The 21,471-nt window shown below is 35.6% G+C and overlaps 1 protein-coding gene across 3 annotated transcripts in view; it reads right to left on the reverse strand.

Moving 5' to 3' along the window:
• Positions 1 to 21,471, reverse strand: part of SCLT1 (sodium channel and clathrin linker 1) — a 278,459-nt gene that overhangs the window by 141,053 nt on the left and 115,935 nt on the right. For all 3 annotated transcript variants that reach the window (XM_037830653.1, XM_037830654.1, XM_037830655.1), the window contains 2 exons: positions 17,210 to 17,300; positions 993 to 1,084 (listed from right to left, as the gene is read on the reverse strand). In XM_037830653.1, the coding sequence (XP_037686581.1) occupies positions 993 to 1,084; positions 17,210 to 17,300 (183 nt within the window). The remainder of the gene's footprint in view (positions 1 to 992; positions 1,085 to 17,209; positions 17,301 to 21,471) is intronic.

Raw genomic sequence — 21,471 nt, forward strand, 5'->3', positions numbered from 1 at the left:
TCCTTTGTGAGAGGAAAAAAGATGGTAAAAGCCCAGAGAAGCAGAGAAAGAAAATGCCCTGGAGAAGAAAAGAAGAACCCATAGAAACTGAGAACTGAGAGAGCCATTTTGAAACCAGTGCCCAGGAGAGAAGGACCAGCAGACATCACCATGTGCCTTCCCATGTGACAGAGAAGCCCTGGATGCCATCAGCCTTTCTTCAGAGAAAGTATCCTGTTGATGCCATAATTGGGACATTTTCATGGTCTTAGAACTGTAAATTTATAACTAATAAATCCCCATTGTAAAAGCCAACCCATTTCTGGTATATTGCATTCTGGCGGATTTAGTAAACTGAAACAGGGATTGAATCATGTCCCTCACAAAAGACATGTCTTTTAGTTTTAATCTGCATTCCTGTGGCTATCAACTTATTTGTAAACAGAACCTCTGAAGATGTTATTATTAGTTAAGTTATGAATTCATTTGTGAATAGGAACTCCAAAGATCCTATTTAGATGAAGCCAAACTAAATCAGGGTGGACCTTACATATGGCTGAAGTCCTTACAAGGAGAGTAAATCTAGACAGTGACACAGACAACTGAGTAGAAGCAGAAGAAGCCAGGAGAAGAAGGCTGTGACAGAGACAGAGATGCAAGTGCAGGAACCCCAAGGACTGAAGCTAGCCAGCACAGAATGCTACAGACTCCAAGAGAAAGCATTGTCTGTCAAGGCCTTGATTTGGGCTTCCAGTTATCCCACACAATAAATAAATTCCATTGCTTAAGCCAAAACATTTGTGATAATTGTTAAAGCAACCCTGGCAAACTAAGACATTGTTGAATATGATTTTTTTTTGAAACACGCCCAGTAAATAAGATTTTAAACCAGTGTCTATAGTTTGATTTAGCATTTATAAAACACATATTCTAGTAAATACCATACACCAATATTCTGATGTGGAATGTCTTCTGAGGCATATAGAAACAGCTAGATGTATTTAAACATTTACCTTGTTTCTAATTGTTTTATACTAGATTGTAATTGCTGTAAACGTCTATCTGATGCTTCTTCTCTTCCTTGGGCAGAAACCATATCTTCCTCCTAAGGAAAAAAGGAACCTGGAGACTTAGTCTGAACATGTGAAAACTGAATACACCATTATATAGTATAAAGAAAATAGTTTATAATATAAAATTATTATATTGCTAGAATTCTAATAAATATGAGTTTGAAGAAGCAACACAAATTTGGAAACAACTATATGTATACTAAAAAAAAAGGGAGGGGGGACCTCACCATCAATCCTGTATTAGAAAAATAATTAAAACAATCACTGTATATAGATTTCTGCAAATATTTCAAGCTATTTCTTCAGTGCAAGTCTAATAAAACAAAGCAGATGGTCTGTCTTTAGAATTTGTTCTTTTAACCAGGTTATACTGCCTATCAATATCTATCATGTTGATCTCAGGAGATTTCTCCTTTGACATAATTATGCTTTGAACTGTATTAACAGATTTCCTAAAGCATTTCCATATTCCTAGAGTAAACTCCCTAAAGTCATAAAATCAAATAATAACTTATTATCAGATTTTTGCATCCATTTACATGACTATGGCCAAACGTGTATTTATGCAATCTTGATAGATTTATGTATCCATATTATAACAGTGTCATGAGATAAACTGAGATACTTTCTTTTTGAAATGGCCTGGAACATTTATATAACATGGAAATTATTTCAGAATGAAATACATAAAAACATCTGGGATTGATGGTTTCAATTTTATTTTCATAAATAATTCCAGGAATTTTGATTTAGATTGCATTGAATCTATACATCAATTTAGGGATAATCAACATCTTAATAGTATTAAGTCTTTTAATCCATGAACATGGTCTATCTTTACATTTATTGAGATATGACTCCTTTTAATTTTTCCCAGAAATGTTTTATGTTATTAAGTATATAGGACTTGCATACATTTTGTTAAATTTATCATGAAACTTTTCAAGTTTTTGGATGCTATTAAGTGGAATTGTATTTCTATTTCATTTTCCTATCATTTTGGCTATATAGATATACTGTTGATTTTTATATACTGATATTTTATCCTGGGATATTATTGATTCCTTTTTTTTTTGGTAGAATTCTTAGGATTTTCTATACAAACACAACATGTTTGAAATGAAAGACATCAATATATATCTGAAAAATGTAAAAAAAATGATACACATCATAACAATGTGAGGCTTATTCCACACAGTATTGTTTCTCATCAAAGAAATCATTTCAAAGTAAATGAAATATAGCAGTGGGCCAATACACTTGGAATCCTGACTAGATTCAATTTGCTAACATTTTGTTAAATATTTTTGTACCTATGTTCCTGCGGATTATGTTTTGTTGTTTTCTTATGATGTCTTTGGCTTTGGTATCAGGGTAACACTAGTCATGTATAATGAATTGGAAAGTATTTCTTCTTCCCATGGTTTTTTAAATTTTATTTTATATATTTATTAGAGAAGTTGTGGGTTTAGAAAACAATCATGTAAAATAAAGGATTCCTGTATACCACCCTACTATTAACACCTTGCATTTGTGTGGAACATTTGTGACAACTGATGATAGCATATTCTTAGAAGTGTGCTATTAATTGTAGTCCATGGTTTAATTTAGGGTTAACAGTTTGTGTACTGTACTTCCATGGATTTTTTTAAAAAACATTATTCTGTTATCATATTTATGATCTAACATTTCTGCCTTTAAACATATTCAGATATATATTTCAAGGCTGCTAATTACAATTACAAGGTTGTGCCACCATCACCACAATTTCTTACCACAAGATTTCCATCATTTTGAATAGGAACCCTGTACATTTTAAGCCTTAACATCTCATTCTCTATTCCCACCCTGTCCTTTGGTAACCTTTATTCTAGATTCTGACTCTATGAGTTTGCTTATTCTAATTATTTCAAATCAGTGAGATCATACAGTATTTGTCCATTTGTGTCTGGCTTATTTCACTCAACATGATGTCTTCAAGGTTCATCCAGGTTGCTGCATATAGCAGGACTTCAATTTTTTTAGGGCTGAAAATATATATACACACACCATATTTTATTTATCCATTTATCAGCTGATGGACACGTGGGTTGTTTCCATCTATTGGCAATTGTGAATAATGTTGCTATGAACATTGGTGTGCAAATATCTGTTCGAGTCCCTGCTTTCACTACTTTTGGGTATATACATAGCAATAGTAGGATTTCTGGGTCATAAGGTAGTTCTATATTTAGCAGAACTTACAGTTCTGGGGAACTGCCAAAATGTCTTGCACAGCGGCTGCACCATTTTATATTGCCGTGAGAAATGAGCGAGTGTTCCTACTTCTCTGCATCCTCTTCAACACTTGTTATTTTCTGTTTTTTTATTTTTTTATTTTTTTAATAGCAGGCACTCTAATTAAAGTGTGAAATGGTATCTCATTGTGGTTTTGATACGCACTTCCCTGATGTCTAATTATGTTAAGCATTTTTTCATGTGTTTCCTAGTCATTTGTCTAGTTTCTTTTCAGAGACGTCTGTTCAAGTCTTTTGCCTATTTTTAAACTGTGTTTTTGTCTTTATGTTGTTAGGTTGAAGGATTTCCTTATATATTCTGGAATATTAACCTTTACAGGATATGTGGTTTCCAAATAATTTCTTCCACTAGAAATGGAGAATGTAGGTTGTTTTACTTTCTTAATAAAGACTTTTGAGTCACAGAATTTTTAATTTTGATGAGGTTGCATTTCTTTTGCTGCTTGTGTTTTGGGTGTAAAGTCTGAAGAAACCATTGCTGAACACAAGGTCTGAAAATGCTTCCTTGCATTTTCTTCTAGGAGTTTGATAGTTCTGCCTTTTAAATTTACATGTTGATCCACTTTGAGATGATTTTTATATAAGGTGTAAGATAGGGGTCCTCCTTTTTTTTTTTTTCCTTTTTTTGCAAATGGAGATCCAGTACACTTGGCATCATTAGAAGAGCCTACTCTTTAGCAATTCAGTGGTCTATGCCTGCTTCTCAAATATCAAGTTGGCTATAAATGTGAGAGTTGATTTCTGAGATCTCAATTCTATTCCATTGGTCTATGTGCCTGTCTTTGTGCCAGTACCTTCCTGTTTTGATTACTGGGCTTTGTAATAAGTTTTCAGGTGAGGAAGTGTGAGTCCTCCAACTTCATCCTTTTTCAAGATGGTTTTAGCTATTCAGGACCCCTGCCCATCCATATAAATTTGATGATTGGCTTTCGATTTCTGCAAAGAAGGTTATTAGAATTTTGATTGGGATTGCATTGAATCTATAAATTGCTTTGGGTAGTACTGACATCTTAATGACATTTAGTCTTCCAATCCATGGTCGTGGACTATCCTTCCACTTATTTAGGTATTTTATTTCTTTTAGCAGTGTTTTGTAGTTTTCTGTGTTCAACTCCTTTACATCCTTGGTTAGATTTATTCCTAGGTATTTGATTCTTTTAGTTGCTATTCTGAACGGAACTTTTTTCTTGATTTCTTCTGACTGTTCATTGCTTGTGTATATAAACATTACTGATTTTGGAGTGTTGGTCTTGTACCTTTCCACTTTGCTGAATTCATTTATGAGCTCTAGGAGCTTTTTTGTGGATTTTTCAGGATATTCTGTATATAGGATCATGTTGTCTGCAAATAGGGAAAGTTTTACTTCTTTCTTTCCAATTTGGATGCCTTTTATTTCTTTTTTCTTGCCTAACTGATCTGGCAGGATCTCCCAGTACAATGCTGAGTAACAGTGGTGACAGTGAACACCCTGTCTTGTTCCTGATCTTAGACGGAAAACTTTCAGTCATTCACCATTAAATAGGATGTTACCTGTGGGCTTTTCATATATGTCCCTTACCATGTTGAGGAAGTTTCCTTCTATATCTAGTGTTCTAAGTGTTTTTATTATGAAGGTGTTGGATTTTGTCAAATGTTCTTTTCTGCATCAACTGAGAAGACCATGTGGTTTTGTCCTTTCGATGTGTTAATGCTGTGTATTATATTAATTGATTTTCTTATGTTGAACTACCCTTGCATACCAGGGATAAATCCTACATACAGTGTATGTTTTCAATATTTTTGAATTCATTGAGATTTGCCTTTTGACTTAAAATATGGTTCCTACTGGAGAATGATCCATGTACACTTGAGGAGAATGTATATTCTGTTTTTGTTGGGTGAAGTGTTTTATATATGCCTGTAAGGTCTAGTTGGTTTGGAGTATCATTCAAGACTTGTATTTCCTTATTGATTTTCTGACTACATGGTCTATGCATTATTGAAAATAATACACTGCAGCCTCTTTATATTTATAATGCAAGACTATCTTCTGTCATTTTGCTATTTAGCCTTTGTGTGTCTTATACCTTTATTTATTTATTTTTCACATCAATTCTTTTGTAATACCTACCTTTATATTCATTTGATTTTTTGTGTGTGTTGTACCATTTTGAGTGCCTTCTCTTTTCTATTTGGATATATTTTTCATCTATTTTTCTTGTGGTTTTCATGGGGTTAAAATTTAACATACTAAATATATAACAATTGTATCTGGTTTGACAGCAATTTAACTTCAATAGCATACACATATACATTTCCTACACCCCTCCAGTCCCCCACCTTTTTTCACACTTGTTACCACTTATATCTTTTTACATTGGATGTCCAAAACCATAGATTTATCATTACTTTTTTTTTTTTTTTGCATTTTCACATCTGTAGGAAGAAGTGGTGTTACATACCAAACAATACACTACAATAATAATGGCATTTATAATTACTCCAAATGTTACCTTTACTGCAGGTCTTTACTCTTTACACTGCTTTCAACTACTGTCTAGCATCTTTTCCTTTCAGTCTGAAACTCCCTTTAGTGTTGCTTGTAGGGCACGTCCGGTATTGATGAACTCCCTCAGCTTTTGTTTATCTGGGAATGTTTTAATCTTCCCCTAATTTTTGAAAGAACACCTTGTCAGATATAAAATTCTTTGTTGGCAGTTGTTTTCTTTCAGCACTTTAAATATTTCAACCCGCTGCCTTCTTGCCTCCATGGATTCTGATGAGAAATCGGTACTCCAACTAATTAGGACTCCCTTGTACATAAAATGTTGCTTTTCTCTTGCAGTTTTCAGAATGCTCTTCTTGTCCTTTGCATTCTGTAGTGTGATCAAGATATGATTGGCTGTATTTTTTTTCATGTTTACCCCATTTGGTGTTTTCTGGGCTTCTTGGATGTGCATATTCATGTCTTTTACTAAGTTTTGTGAGTTCTTTGTCATTATTCCTTTGACTATTTCTTCTGCTCCTTTCTCTCTTCTTTTTCTGGGACCCCTGTGTATTGGAATGCTCTATGGTGTCCCAGAGATGTCTCAGGCTATTTTCAATTTTTATAATTCTTTTTTTCTTTCTGCTCCTCAACCTGAACTCTTTTCAAGTGTATTGTCTTCAAGTTCACTGTTTCTTTCTTCTACTGGCTGCAATCTGCTCTCAAAACCCTTCTAAGAATTTTTCATTTCAGTTATTGTGGTCTTCAATTCCAGTAGTTCTGTTTGCTTCCTTTTTAAAATTTCTATCTCTTTTCTAACATTCTCATATTGCTCATTCATTGTCTATCTGACACACTTTAGTTCTTTCTCTGTATTTTCCTTCATCTCCTTGTGCATCTTTAAGTTCATTCTTTTAAAGGTTTTGTTTGTGTTGTCTACATTCTGGATTTCTTCTTTAGCATTTTCTTAATTTTTATGTTCTTCCTGTGGATGGGCCATAATTTCCTTTTTCTGTGTTAAACTCTTGTTGTACACTGTACATTTTAACAGTTTAAAATGTCAACTCGGGGATTTATTCTCTGAGATGACTAGTTCTTGATTTTGAAACCAGCTGATGATAAGACAGATTTTCTCGAGCTTCAGCTCTCCTATCAGGAAGGTCTGCCCAAAGTGAATGCAGTGTGCAGGGTTTCCTTGTCTTTCTGAGTACAACTGAAAACACACTAAGCCTTTCTCCAGAAGAGGATGCAAAGCCTTTGGGTGATGTTTACTCTTCTCCTTTATATCCTATAACTTAAATACTATGATACAAAGTTAATACATCTTATCTTACATGATTAGGGGATAAGATAGGGAAAAAACAAAGATAAACATACATAAACACACACAGTCTTAAGAAAATAAAGAAGAAATATTCATAACAATTACAGTACTAGTTTCTGCAAATGGCCATGTAGTAATAGCTGGTATTCATAATTATCTTTTTCCTTCCTCTGCTACACACTTCATACTCCCTTTGCCCTCAGTAAGCACTTCAGCTAGCTGTGGCTCTTTGCTTGGTGGGGTAACCCAAACATTCATTCCTGAAGGGTTTGGGCCATTAGTAGTCTTGCATGAATTGGGTTGTTGTAATTTCCCATTGACTTTAATCACAGAGCAAGGTAGGACTAAGAGACATCCTAAGGCATCTCATTCCAGACATATTCTTCCTTACCTCTACTGCATAGTAGCAATCAAATTTGTCCTTAGTAATCAGAATCAATCACCCCAGCCAGTAGAGTAAGTACCTTTTATGACTGTTGATGTAGAGGTATGAGGAGCACAAAGTGGCCAGGTGGCAGTCTTAGCTTCCAGTTCAATAGAATGATTATTGTGCCTCCTGATGGAAGCATTCCTTTCTTTGGAACTAATACTCTAGACCAACATAGCATAAGGTCATGGGGAAACAGCAAAACTTTTGCTAGTGTATCACTGGAAATAGGAGAAACAGCACCATATATTGGGTACGGATTTATGCATATACAGCCTCCTGGAAAACTGTCCCAGCCCTTCAAGGTACTGCCTCTAGCTGGTACTGAAGTGAGTCTTCAAACGGCCATTGCACCATTCTTTGAAGCCAGCTGCTTTAGGATGATGGGGAACGTCATCAGGATTCCATGAGCATGGAACCACTGCAGTACTTCATTTACTATGAGGTGATTTCCTTGATCAGAAGCAATGCTATGTAGACTACCATAAGGGTGGATAAGGCATTCTGTACTTCCATGGATGGTAGTTATTTTAGTTTCCTAGGCCCCTTAAAGCAGATACCATGAAATGTGCTGGCTTAAACAATGGGAATTTATTAGCTTACAGTTTGCGTCCACGAAAATGTCCAAATCAAGACATCATCAGGGCAATGCTTTCTTCCCAAAGACCGGCTGCCAGCGATCCCTGGTTCCTCCACCACATGGCGGTGTCTCCTGGTCTCCCCTTTCTCTTCCAGGTTTCATTGCTTTCAGCTTCTTGCTTCCATGGCTTTCTCTCTGTTTCTCTGTATTCATCCCATTTATAAAGGAATCCAGTAAGAGGATTAAGACCCATCCTGAATGAGGTGGGTCACACCTTACCCGAAGTAGCACTGTCAAAAAGTCCTACTTACAATGGGTCCACAACTACAGGAATGGAATAAATTTAATAACATGTCTTTCTGGGGTATCTATAGCTTCAAACTACCATTGTAGTTTTGGTAGAAGAATTGCATGCAGAGAAGGCCAATCCATATTTTGAGTGTCTACTCTAGTAAGCATAAAATGCTGCCCCTTCCATGACAGCAGCAGTTCAATTTAATGAACCTGCTACTAGGAAGCTGGCTCATCACTTTGAAGAATGGTGCCATATTGGACTCAGTGTTGGTCTCTGCTACTGACAGACTGGACACTCAGCAGCGACTGTAGTCAGGTAAGCCTTGGTGAGTGGTAGTCCATGTTGTTGAGCCGATGCTTAATCTCCATCCCTGCCACCATGGCCACTTCATTCATGAGTCTATTGGGCAATGCTAAGAATTGAATTGTGTCCTCCAAAAAGATATGCTGAAGTCATACTACCCTGTACCACAGAACATGTTCTTATTTGGAAATTGCATCATTACAGATGGAATTAGGCAAGTTAGAATGAGGCTGTACTGGATGGGCCCTCAATCCAACAACAAATTAAGACACAGACACACAGAATACTGTAGAATACCATGTGATAACTGAGGCAAAGAATAGTACAGATTGCTGGCAAGCCACCACCAGAAGCTGGGAGAGAGGTATGGAACGGATTCTTCCCTACAGACTTCCAAGAAAGCATGGTCCCATCAAACCTTGATTTTGGACTTCTAGACTCCAGAACTCTGAGACAATAAACTCTGTTGTTTAAGCCACCTAGTTTGTTATACTTTGTTACAGCAGCTCTAGCAAACTAAGATAGACAATGACAGGCATGACTAGTAAAAGTGCCTGACTCACTACAGAACAGGTCATCTGATCCATTTGATTATTAAAATCCTCCTCTGCTAAGCATTCACATGGGACACAAATATCTTCTCACTTTTTGCCCATTCAGATATTTCTATACACATAACTTTTCCCCAAACCTCCTTGTCACCAGTTTTCCAAATGTGTTCCTTCCAAGTCTCTGACCATCCAACCAAACCACTTGCTGCAGTCCCCTTACTTCCGTGTAAGCTGAACCACTGAGTGCACTGTTTGAATTTCTGCCCACTGAGACAATTCCCCTTCATCACTGTCCTTCAGTAATGTAATGTCCTAGGCCATAGTGCTGTAGCTATCCAGTTTTGGGTGGCGCTGGCCCAATAATCTTCAGTCAACTGATTGCAGTGAGTTTCTCATAAGGCCATAGGTATGGGCTGGGAGAGAGAAGGTAATGTGACAGGAGTGGGGGTCATAAACGTTTAGGTCATTTCCTTCTGTAATATTTTTGTGCCTGTAGGGCCTGCTTGAGCCTGATCTTGTATATACCACTTCTATATGATGATGGAGTACTGCTCTCCATGCCCAACTTTATGGCTTGGTAGGTCAGACAATACTCAGTTTGTGATGAGTAACTCTGGATACATGGTAATTGGATGGTCCATGCTTAACAGTTCAGTCTCTACTTATGACAGATGCTAAGCCAAAAGCTATTTATCAAAAAGACAGTAGTTATTCACAGAGGATGGCAGAGCTTTACTCCAAAATCCTAAGGGTCTGTGGATTCATCCCTCCCCCCCACCCCGCCCCTCTCTGACACACAAATGTCTTACCAATAAGCCTGGAGTAGTTGCTACTTTTTTCTCATTAGGTCTGATCAGCATAATGTTAGCCATATAATGGACAACTCTGACTCACAGACTACACTGACATTTTGGGTCTTCTGGAATTAGTGTCAGTTCAGAGCCAGTGTCCAGTCCCTTTCCTCATTATAATAAGCCTTATAAAAGGCCATAGGTCTCTTTGGGGAAGAATGGGTAACAGATTTAACAGTATAAATTTTGGGCAGTGTAGCAGGAACCTTAATCAAGGGTACTTGGTTTCCCCTTCATTTTAAGGTTCTGGGTCTGTAAACTGGCTCAAGTCTGGGAAATGATGGAGGAGAAGTTACTTTGTGCTTTGGTGATTCAAGTTAGACTTCTGTTCACTTGACCTAGAACACTTCTGCTTATACATAGCAAGTATAAATTAGACTGGTTACCTATTTCTCTTCTAGATGTACCAGGATCAACTAGCCAGTGTCCCAGGTCTCTATGAGTCAGAGTATTCTGATTAAATGCTTTGACTCTGCTGTCTACTATCATAACCATGCCTACTTGTGTTCAGTGATTAACTGCCACCACTTGGCCTGCCACCCTGGGATCCAATAATGCACACTGCATTCAAATATCCTAGTTCAGTGGCAGCAGTTGCCATTGTAATTCCTGACTTACAGAGAAGAGCAGCCACAGGGCTCCTACAAGAGCTGAGACTCCCCTCAAAAATTTATTTTTCACAGTTGTGGTGAAAAGGTATGTCCTCTGGACCCTCCTGGGGTAGGGGAGCAGGTCTTACATGATAAATCTACTCTAATATTCCAATTTTCTGAAGCCTTTTGATAGCTTCTTCTATATTACACTAAGGAATTTCTAGCATTTCAACTTCATTTAGCATAGGCCACCTTTTGGCTGATGTGTTAGCCCGACCAAAACCAAACAAACTATAAGAGCCCTTTCTAACCCCTGGAGCTAAAACATGGAACCCAGAATCTGCTTAGTGGGCCTGTTCCAGTTTGCTAACGCTGCCTTTTCGCAAAACACCAGAAATGGATCAGCTTTTATAAAGGGGGTTTATTTGGTTACACAGTTACAGTCTTAAGGCCATAAAGTGTCCAAGGTAATGCATCAACAATAGGATACCTTCACTGGAGGTGCCCAATGGCGTCCGGAAAACCTCTGTTAGCTGGGAAGGCACGTGGCTGGCGTCTGCTCCAAAGTTCTGGTTTCAAAATGGCTTTCTCCCAGGACATTCCTCTCTAGGCTGCAGTTCCTCAAAAATGTCACTCTCATCTGCAGCTCCTCTCTCAGCTCCTGGGCATTCTTCAGGGTGTCCCTCTTGGTTGTAGTAAGCTCACTCCTTCTGTCTGAGCTTATATAGTGCTCTGGTAAACTAATCAAGGCCCACGCTGAACGGATGGGTCCACCACTCCATGGAAATTATCCAATGAAAGATCTCGCCCTCAATTGAGTAATCACATCTTCATGGAAACATCCAATCAAAAGTCTCCATCCCAATCAACACCAATATGTTTTCCTGCCCACGCAAGACTGCATCAAAGATAATGGCGTTTTGGGGGACATAATCCATCCAAACCAGCACAGGGCCCATCTCAATAAATGCAGCCTGATCCAACTTTATAGTCCTTCCTCCATTATCCCACAACCTTAATATCCATTCCCACATGTATTCTCCAGTTTTGTCTGCATAAATTGGAAAAACCATCCAGCTTGTTTGGGGGGAAGTATACCTACCTATGTGTCACACTTTGTACCTCACTTTTTGGTGTCTGCTGGGACTTTAGTGTAGTTATAGGTATAGTTATAGAGTGGTGGTAAGGGTGGGTCCTGAAGAGAATTAGTAGTGTCTTGCCAGTCAGCTACCTCAGGGGATTTCATGACAGGTTCATCCAGCAAAGTGGGGGTGAAATGGCTGCTTGTACTGGCAAAGAAAACACAGCAGTATTTAGAGGTTCAATGTCTCCAGCTTCATGAGGAATTATCCATATGTTCCCATTCTAATTTTCTGGATCTCATTCCTTCCCAATCAATGCTCTCACTTTAATAGCAGACACCCTGCAAGGCTGGGAATTCAGTATGTGATGTAATTCAATCATTCACAGTATGAGACTCTGGGTTTGGTTGTTAGAAATTGAACTCTGTGGCTACAGGAGATAAGGGTTTCTTTAAAGGCAGACAGAAAATTTCAACTCATTTATGCAGCGCTTCAGCTGGGGATTTGAAGCTCTAAGCACATTCATTTCTTTGTTCACTTTCTCCAGTATAATTAGGAGCAACTGGCCAATCTCATTACACTCCTTAGATGAACAAAATATTCTAAGCTGTCAAAGACATGGTCATCCAGAGCCTTTCCTCTGAAAAGTATTTGATTCAGAGTAGCCAATGGTGATATTCTGCAGAGCTCTATTGCCATATCACATATCTCTATTGGGAATAGAGTCATTAGTGCCTTTAAATCAATCCGATTAAAGAAACAATACCCCAAACTTCAGAAGTGATTCAGGAAACTCATCCTTAAGATTCTATTCCTCTACAACCATTGTCGATACTAAAATGTGTAACAGCCATGACTATCCAGAGAAAGAGAACCAACAGGACATATGTGTGTATATATGTATAAATATATTAAGATATTTATTTTCTGGTATTGGATCACAGAACTGAGCGGCCTGGCAAGTCTGAAATCTATAGGATAGGCTAGCAGGCTGGAAATTCCTTACAGCAAATGTTGCAACCTTGAGTCTGAAATCTGTAGGGATAGCTTGCAGTCTGGAAACTCAGACAAGAGTCAAGCAGTAGTCTTGAGGTAGAATTTCTTCTTCTTCAGTAAAATTCAGTATTTGCTCTTAAGGTCTTCAACTGATTGGAAGAGACCCACCCACATTATTGAGGGTTATCTCCTACTTAAATCAACTGATTGCAGATCTAATGATATCTACAAAATACCTTCACAGCAACATCTAGGCTAGTGATTGACCAAAGAAGTGGACATCACAGCCTAGCCAAATTAACATATAAAATTAACCATTATGGTATTTTCAAGGAATATATCCATTTCATCCAACTTACCAAATTTAATGGCATAACATTCAAAATATTCCACTGTTTCCCTTTCAATGTCTGTAAGTTCTGCAGCAGCGTCCTTTCTTTCATTCATGATATTGGTAATTTGTGTACTCTTTTTTTATTCTTAAGAAATTTGGTCACATCTTCCTCAATTTTATTGATCTTTTCAAAGATGGAGTTTTTGGTTTCACTGATTTTTTTCTCTATTATTCATCTCTATTGTACTTTACAGATTTCTGTTCATTTAAGAAATTATTTCCTTCCACTAACTTCCTAAATTAGGAGCTTGGATCACTGATTTTAGGCTTCCTTTTTTCTAACATAAACAATTGAAAATACAAATTTTTCTCCAAGCACTAGTTTAGCTGCACTCCACACATTTTAATCTGTGTGCATTCACTATCATTTCAGTTTAAAATATTTTCTAACTTTTTTGGAATTTATTTTTTAGTCCATGGTTTAATTTCAGATATTTGAGACTTTTCTGGATATTTGATTATTTTAAAAATCTAATTTAATTCCAACGTGATCAGACATACTCAGTAAGATTTCAATCTTTTAAAATCAATTAGGACTTATTTAAGGTCCTGCATATGGTCTACCTGGGTGAATCTCCTGAGATGTCTTGAAAAAAATGTATGTTCTGCAGTTGTTGCAAACAGTGTTCTATAATTAACAAATAGCTTAAGATAGTTGAAAGTGCCATTCAGATATTGCATATTCTTACTTGTTTTTTTTTGGTTCACTATCCTGTCAATTACTGAAATGTGGTGAAGTCTCCAACTATTATTGTGGATTTGTCTATTACTCCCTTTAGGTTTTTCAGATATGCTCCATATTAATTTCAAGCTCTGCTTCAAACTCTTTATTAGGCTCATATACATTTATAACTTTTATTTCTTCCTGATGTGTTTACCCTTGTATTATTTTCAAGTGTCCCTTTTATCTTGAAATCAATTTTTTTAAAAAAATTAACATGGGCACTCTAGCTTTGTTATAATTATTGTTTACATAATATATCTTTTTCTAGAAGTTTACTTCCAATCTTTGTTTCTTTGTATTTAAAGTGTCTCATATAGAGCACATATAATTGGTTCTTTCTTTTTACTTTTAATTCAATCTTATAATCTGTAACTTCTGTTACAGTGTTTATCCATTATATATAATTATATGGTTATATTTATATATTTAATTTTGTTATTTATTTTTATCATCTTCTTTTATTCCTTTGTTCATCCTTTCATGCTTTCTTTTGTGTTAAACAAACATTATTTACAATGTCATTTTAATTCCTCTATAGGCTTTCAGCTATATGTCTGCATCATTTTTTAGTGGTTGCTTAGGAAATACAATACACATCTTTAACTTATCCCAATATATTTAAAGTTAAGATTTCATTAATTCTGATATAACACTAGAAACTTGCAACACTGTATTTCCATTTACCACTCCACTCCTTAGAGTTACTGTCATAATATATCACATGTGCATGTTTTACAAATCCATCAAATACAGTGTTATAAGTCCTGTATTAAGCAGTCACATTTTTTAAAGAAATGAAAAGGAAAATATATAAATACATTATTTTATATTTACCCACAAATTACCATTTCTGTTGCTTTTACTTTCTTCCTATATTTGAGTTGCTATTTGGTGTCATTTTTTTTCAGCCTAAGAACTTCCAATAGCATTTTTTTGAGTGCTGGTCTGCTGATGAAAATTCTCTCTGCTTCTGCTCATCTGAAAATGCCTTTATTTCACTGACAATTTTAGAAATATTTTTCACTAGAAATTGAATTCTTTATGGACATTTTTCTTCCTTCAGAACTTTGAATATATTTGTCCAATATTTTTTGCTTCCAGTTTATGAGATATCAACCATTAATCTTATGGTTTTTCTCTTTATATAATATGCCATTCTTCTGTTGCTTCTTTCAATACTTTCCTTTTAAATTGGCTTTCAGCAGTTCGATCATGATATATCCACAAGTTTCTTTATATCCTTTTATATTCTTTTTATCCTACTTGAACTTCACTGAGATTCTTGAATCTCAGTGGAATTAGTGAAATTTAGGAAATTTTCAGCCATTACTTCTTCAAGTATTTTTTTCTGATCCACGTCCTGAGAATCCAATTAGATGTATGTTGAGCTGCTTCATATTGTCTAAAGGGTCTCTGAGATCCTGTTCATTTTTCTTCAACATTTTAAACCTTTGTTCTTTGGATAGGGAAATTTCTGTTAATATGTCAAGTTCCTTGATTATTTCTTCTGACTTTTCCAATCTATTTTTCAACCCATCCAATGGACTTTTATTTCACTTATTGTAGTTTTCAACTCCAGAATTTCTACTTTTAAATTATTTTCTAGCTTTCAATTAAAACTCTCTATCTGTTGCTCCACTGATGCCATATTTTACTTTAATTTAAAAACAAATTTTATTTAATTCTTTGAACTTATTTTTAATGGCTGACTTGAAGGCTCTGTTTGCTAAATCTAACAGCTGGGCAACACTCAAAGTCACTTTATACTGAATGCCTTTTTTGATTCAAGTATGGGTCTCACTTTCCTGCCTAATAATTTTTGGTTAACAAATTGATGTTGTAGATAATATATTCCAGGAATTGTAGAGTCTACTTTGTTCTTTGAATGAATATTGGCATTTTCATTCAAATAGGCAATTATCTTGCTTGGACTCATGCTTTGCTATGTGTATGGCAGAAACTGGTGTCTGTGATCAGTTATTATTTCTTTCCACTGTTGCCTTTTTAGCTAGGGCCCCGGAAAATCTCCCAGTGTGCCTGCATAATTTGAGGATCAACCACAGATTTGGGCAGAAGTAAGGATCATCCTCTTTGTTCTTCCTTGCTCCTAGAATTTTCCTGCAACTTCCAGCTACTCTTCCAGTTTGGAGCACTGTCCTCTGCTACTTCAAACCCATAAGGTTTCAGTTTTCTGCTCTCAAGCTGCACACCTGCTCATTTATAAAAAGCAGGAGACTCAAATATCTAATCCCATTTAGTGCTATCTTTCAAGACAGACACTCTAAGGTGTCTGTCTGCTTTTTCACCGAGTTCCTTTGAGATCTCACCTCATAATCTCATATACATAGGTTAGCTGTCAGCCATGAATGTGGTCAGAGTTCACACCCATAATTTATTTCTCATTCTTTTTGTGGTTCTAGGATTTCATCTTTCATCACTGTCAGGATTTCATCTTTAAATTTCCAACTGCTTTCTAGCCCTAAATGCCGATCTTTGGCATGTTTAACCCATATATGGCTGTTTCTGAAGCCATAGGTGTGGGGGTTGGGAGAGCTCTCAGGTCAGAAAGCCACAAACTCACAATTCTTAACTATTATAGCCTCTTTCTGTTTTGGGATGCTTTCCAGTGTTTTAAAAATGTATCCAGTTTTCATAATTATTATCTATAGGTGGGTTCACTCAAGCACTTCAGAACTCTACCATTACTAGAAATCTATCATCAACTTTTTACAGATGAGGAAATAAGGACTAGAAAAGTTACACAGATGATAACTGTCAGTGCTAGAATTCTAAATACTTAGAGCCCCCTAAACCTAAAGCCTGATATTTCCTTTACACCCTCCCAGTATTTCTCTATTACACATATAAAGGACCAGAGGCTACTATGCCAATAAATATTTTAATAGTTAATACAAAATATTGTACTGAACAAAATGTAGTATTAAATGCTTCTCTTCCATCTATACATAATCAATTAAGTGAAACTTGATCTTGTATTAATTGAATTCAGTAATGATCTTATGGATGACTATGATGTTTTATTGACTTAAACTTAATTTATTTAAATTTAATCAATTAATATAAATAAATATGCTTTATAAAGTTATTTCCAATATTATAATTTAATTTCCCAATATCATATTTTATATTGGGGCAATAAAATAATCAATGCATCTTCTAACAACACTCTTTAACACCTAATCCAAAACATATCAACAATCAAATATTTAGAAAACTAAGTCACAGGTATCAAATTGTATTAGAAAAAGAAAATACCTTCTTTTGCATCTGTTCTTGAAGATCTTCAGTCACTTTTGTTAATTCTTCCACTTTCGCTGCTGCAACTCTCAGATCTAACTTGGATTGCCTAAAAAAGAAAGTTAATTAATGAACAATGCTTTCACAGACCATAAAGAATAAAAAATTAGAAATCTAAATTTGGCGAAATCAGTACTATTGTGTACCTAAAAATGGATCTAAGGGGTAAATTCTGAATGATTCCTTTATTACTAATAAAATATATGTGGGATAGCTGAATGACGATGGTGGCGCAAAGTGGGAGTCATTAATATTTCATTCTGGTAAATTATATTTTATATTAAAATAATTCACTTCCTGAAAAAGAATTTTGTTACCTAACAACAGTGCCAGTGAACAAAGTAGAATATAGGAATACAGTTATATCTATAATTTCCTGAAGTTATAAAGTTAGAGAAGTATTGTAGATTAGCCTTTTCGTGACCATAAGGTTCAATATCCCAGTCATTCCTTAAACACCAGAAGTATGTATTTATGTAACCTATTAACATAATAAAAGACTTGTCCCATGATGGCATAATATTTACTTTCTTCAGAGACTGTAGGTGCAAAAGACCAAATGACAAATTTTTAAAACAATCTGAAAGTATTAAATAAGTTTCAGTATCTCTTTGACTACCCACAGGAAATGAATTTAGAACAATGTAACAAGAATTTCTGAAACAGCATAAAACATTTTTAAAATCACACCAATTAAGTAAATACAGAATACTTCAATTATATAAAAAATACGTTTTTAGAAAGTAAGCTTATGTTAGCGTAGGAACTGCCTCTGTTTATTTCTTAATTTTATTTTATGTTTATAAATTTATATTTATGTTTTTATAAATGCAACTCATTTATAAATGCAACTCATTTATTAGTACTATTGAATCCAGTTCTGTCAGTAACTAATAATGTGGACTAATGCAATTAACTTGACCACGCTGGGTCTCAGTGACCTCATATCAAACAACAGGGAGGTGGATCAGATAATCTGCCAATACCAAAACTCTGTAACAGTTGTATCCCTCATTTCCATTTAATTTTCTTAATGAGTCTACTTCTAAATTGTCTCTCAATTATATATTCCATTTTCACTTCCATGCTACAATCTTCAGACCCCATCATCACTTTTCAGGCCTATTCCCATAGATTCCAAACCTGATCTTTTCACTACTGGTCTCCTTGTTAATTCATTCTCTAAAATGCATCTTATCTGTAAAAAAAAGTTATCTGGTCATAAAAATTCCTGTTTAAAAATGATTTCTGGATTCCCCTCTTCTTTTGCCATAATTCCTCTGCATGACATATAAAGCCAGTTACCATGTAGCCTCAAAGAGTCTCCCTCTTTGTAATTTATGTCCAGATATAACAGTCTACTAACTTACTGTTTCCTAAACACATCCTTTTCTCTTTTGTTACATATTTCATTAAACTGGCCCTCTTTCTCTTTTTCTGACAAATTCCTCAACAGTCTTCAACACCTAGCTCAAAAGTCTCTCCATCTCAAGTCTTCCCTAACTTCACCTAGGAAAAAGACCCTATGAACCCAGTTCTTAAAATATGTAATACTTCGTATATTAACAAATCACTCTGTATTATAATCAGTAGTCTAGGGACTCTCCTCATAGAACTGTTAGTACATCAAAAAATATAGAACGTAAAATCATTAAAGGATCACATCTTATGCATTTTTAAACCCTCAGGAGCTAGCACAATGTCTGAAACATAAGTAAGTATATCATGAATGAGGAAAGGAGACAGATAGTCACAAGTTTGGCTATATTTTAATGATTTTACTTAGATCTTACACATCCAATTTGATCTTCACATGTGGAAAATCATAGACTAATAATTTTATAAATAATCTTCCAAACATATATCTTACATATCTTATAGGAAACATATCAATATATTATACATATCCTTTGAAACAGAATCTCTCTTCTACAACATAAGCAAAAAGAAAAGACTCAGGCACTACCCCTAGACCTAATTTTGTAAGTCATAAAAAGAGAAAATACTCTGAAAGCATTTAAACTATATTATATATAACCTAAAACACAAAATGCTATGTTTTGGAGGGAAAATAAGTAGTTTTATACATATTTAATTATTCTCACATTGTTTCACAAAGTAGCCAGAAAATAACAGTTTTTGGTATTTACTTCAGGCATGACATACTGAAAACAAAATTATAGAATAAAAGTCAAAAGCCCTGTGAGCTAGACCGGGCTTTACCACCAGTTCACATGGCTTAACTCGATGAGTTTCAACACTGCATCTGTAACATGGAGATAAAAACAATTCCCCTGCATAGCTCACAGGATTATCATAAAACTCAAATAAGTTAATACATATTAAAGCACTTTATTAATTTTATTGTAATGTATACAAATATAAGCTATCACCATGATCAGCCCCTTATTTAGGTTAAGTTGTCAAGAACTGTGCAGGACAGAGTTAATTTTACAGTTGGATTGGGAAAGCTCTGGGGATGTCTGAATGTCTAGGACAACATACGGGCAGTGGGATTTATGATGTGCTGTTTAAAGCCTGAATCTCCTCTGGCGACTCACAGAGCTCATTTGCGTACTGAAGGTTTTTACCTGGCGTAACTGGTTAGACAGCCAGGCTGGACTATATGATCAGAGGGGCATAAAAAGACCCCACTGGGAAATTCTAGCTTGAGCTCTCCTGAAGCCAAGATTCACTGCACAGATCTTGGTGTTTCAATCTGGAGACACAGTATGTCTGTGTGCAAAACAAGACTCTGGGGAGTGTGTGTCTGGATGCCACTTGGACTTCCCATGCTAGCTAATGCTCTCTTTCTCTTGCTGTACATTAACCCTTTCCTTTAAATAGAAACCTTAGGTAAGTATGCTCTGGAGTCAACAGTCCTTTCAAAATCTGAATTTGTGAAATCTTTGAAGAAACACAAAAATTATCCTAATTTTATTACATAAACTTTTTTTTTGTCTTTTTTTTTTTTTCATTTTTATTGAGATTGTTCAGAGCTCATACAATTATCCAAAGATCCAAAGTGTATAATCACTTGCCCCTGGGTACCCTCATACAGCTGTGCATCCATCACCACACTTAATTTTTGTTCAATTTTTAGAAACTTTTCATTACTCCAGACAAGAAATAAAGTGAAAGATGAAAAAAGAAAAAAAGAAAAGGAAACCCTAATCCTCCCCTATCCCTAACCAACCCCCCTCAATTGTTGACTCATAGTATGGGTATAGCACATTTGTTACTGTTTATGAAAAAATGTTGAAATACTACTAACTGTAGTATATAGTTTGCAATAGGTATATATTTCTTCCCTATATGCCCCTCTATTATTAACCTCTAATTGTATTGTCATACATTTGTTCTGGTTCATGGAAGAGATTTCTAGTATTTGTACATTGATCATGGACATTGCTCACCATAGGATTCAGTTTTATACATTCCCATCTTTTGACCTCCAACTTTCCTTCTGGTGACATATATGACTCTGAGCTTCCCCTTTCCACCTCATTCACACGCCATTTGGCACTGTTAGTTATTCTCACATCTTGCTACCGACACCTCTGTTCATTTCCAAACATTTAAGTTCATCCTAGTTGAACATTCTGCTCATACTAAGCAACCACTCCCCATTCTTAAGCCTCGTCCTATATCTTGGTACCTTATATTTCATGTCTATGAGTCTACATATTATAATTAGTTCCTATCAGTGAGACCCTGCAATAATTGTCCTTATGTGTCTGGCTTATTTCACTCAGTATATTGCCCTCAAGGTTTTGTCATCAACCCATTTTTTTTTTTTAATATGGTTTTGTTCACTCACCATACAGTCCATCCTAAGTAAATAATTGATGGTTCTCTGTATGGTCATATATTTATGTGTTCACCACCTTCACCACTATCTATATAAGGGCATCTACATTTCTTCCACAAGGCAGGAGAGAGAGTCAAAGAAGGTAGAGAGGCAAAAGAAAGAGGAAAAAAAAATGACAGCTAGGAAGCAGCAAAAGGAAAAATAACCTTATATCAAAGTAGAATAAAGAATCAGACAATACCACCAATGTCAAGTATCTAACATGCCTCCCCTATCCCCCCCTCTTATCTGCATTTACCTTGGTATATCACCTTTGTTACATTACAGGAAGCATAATACAATGATTCTATTAGTTACAGTCTCTAGTTTATGCTGATTGCATCCCTCCCCCAATGCCTCCCCATTTTTA

The sequence above is a fragment of the Choloepus didactylus genome, chromosome 3, assembly GCF_015220235.1.
Source record: "Choloepus didactylus isolate mChoDid1 chromosome 3, mChoDid1.pri, whole genome shotgun sequence".
NCBI lineage: Eukaryota > Metazoa > Chordata > Mammalia > Pilosa > Megalonychidae > Choloepus > Choloepus didactylus.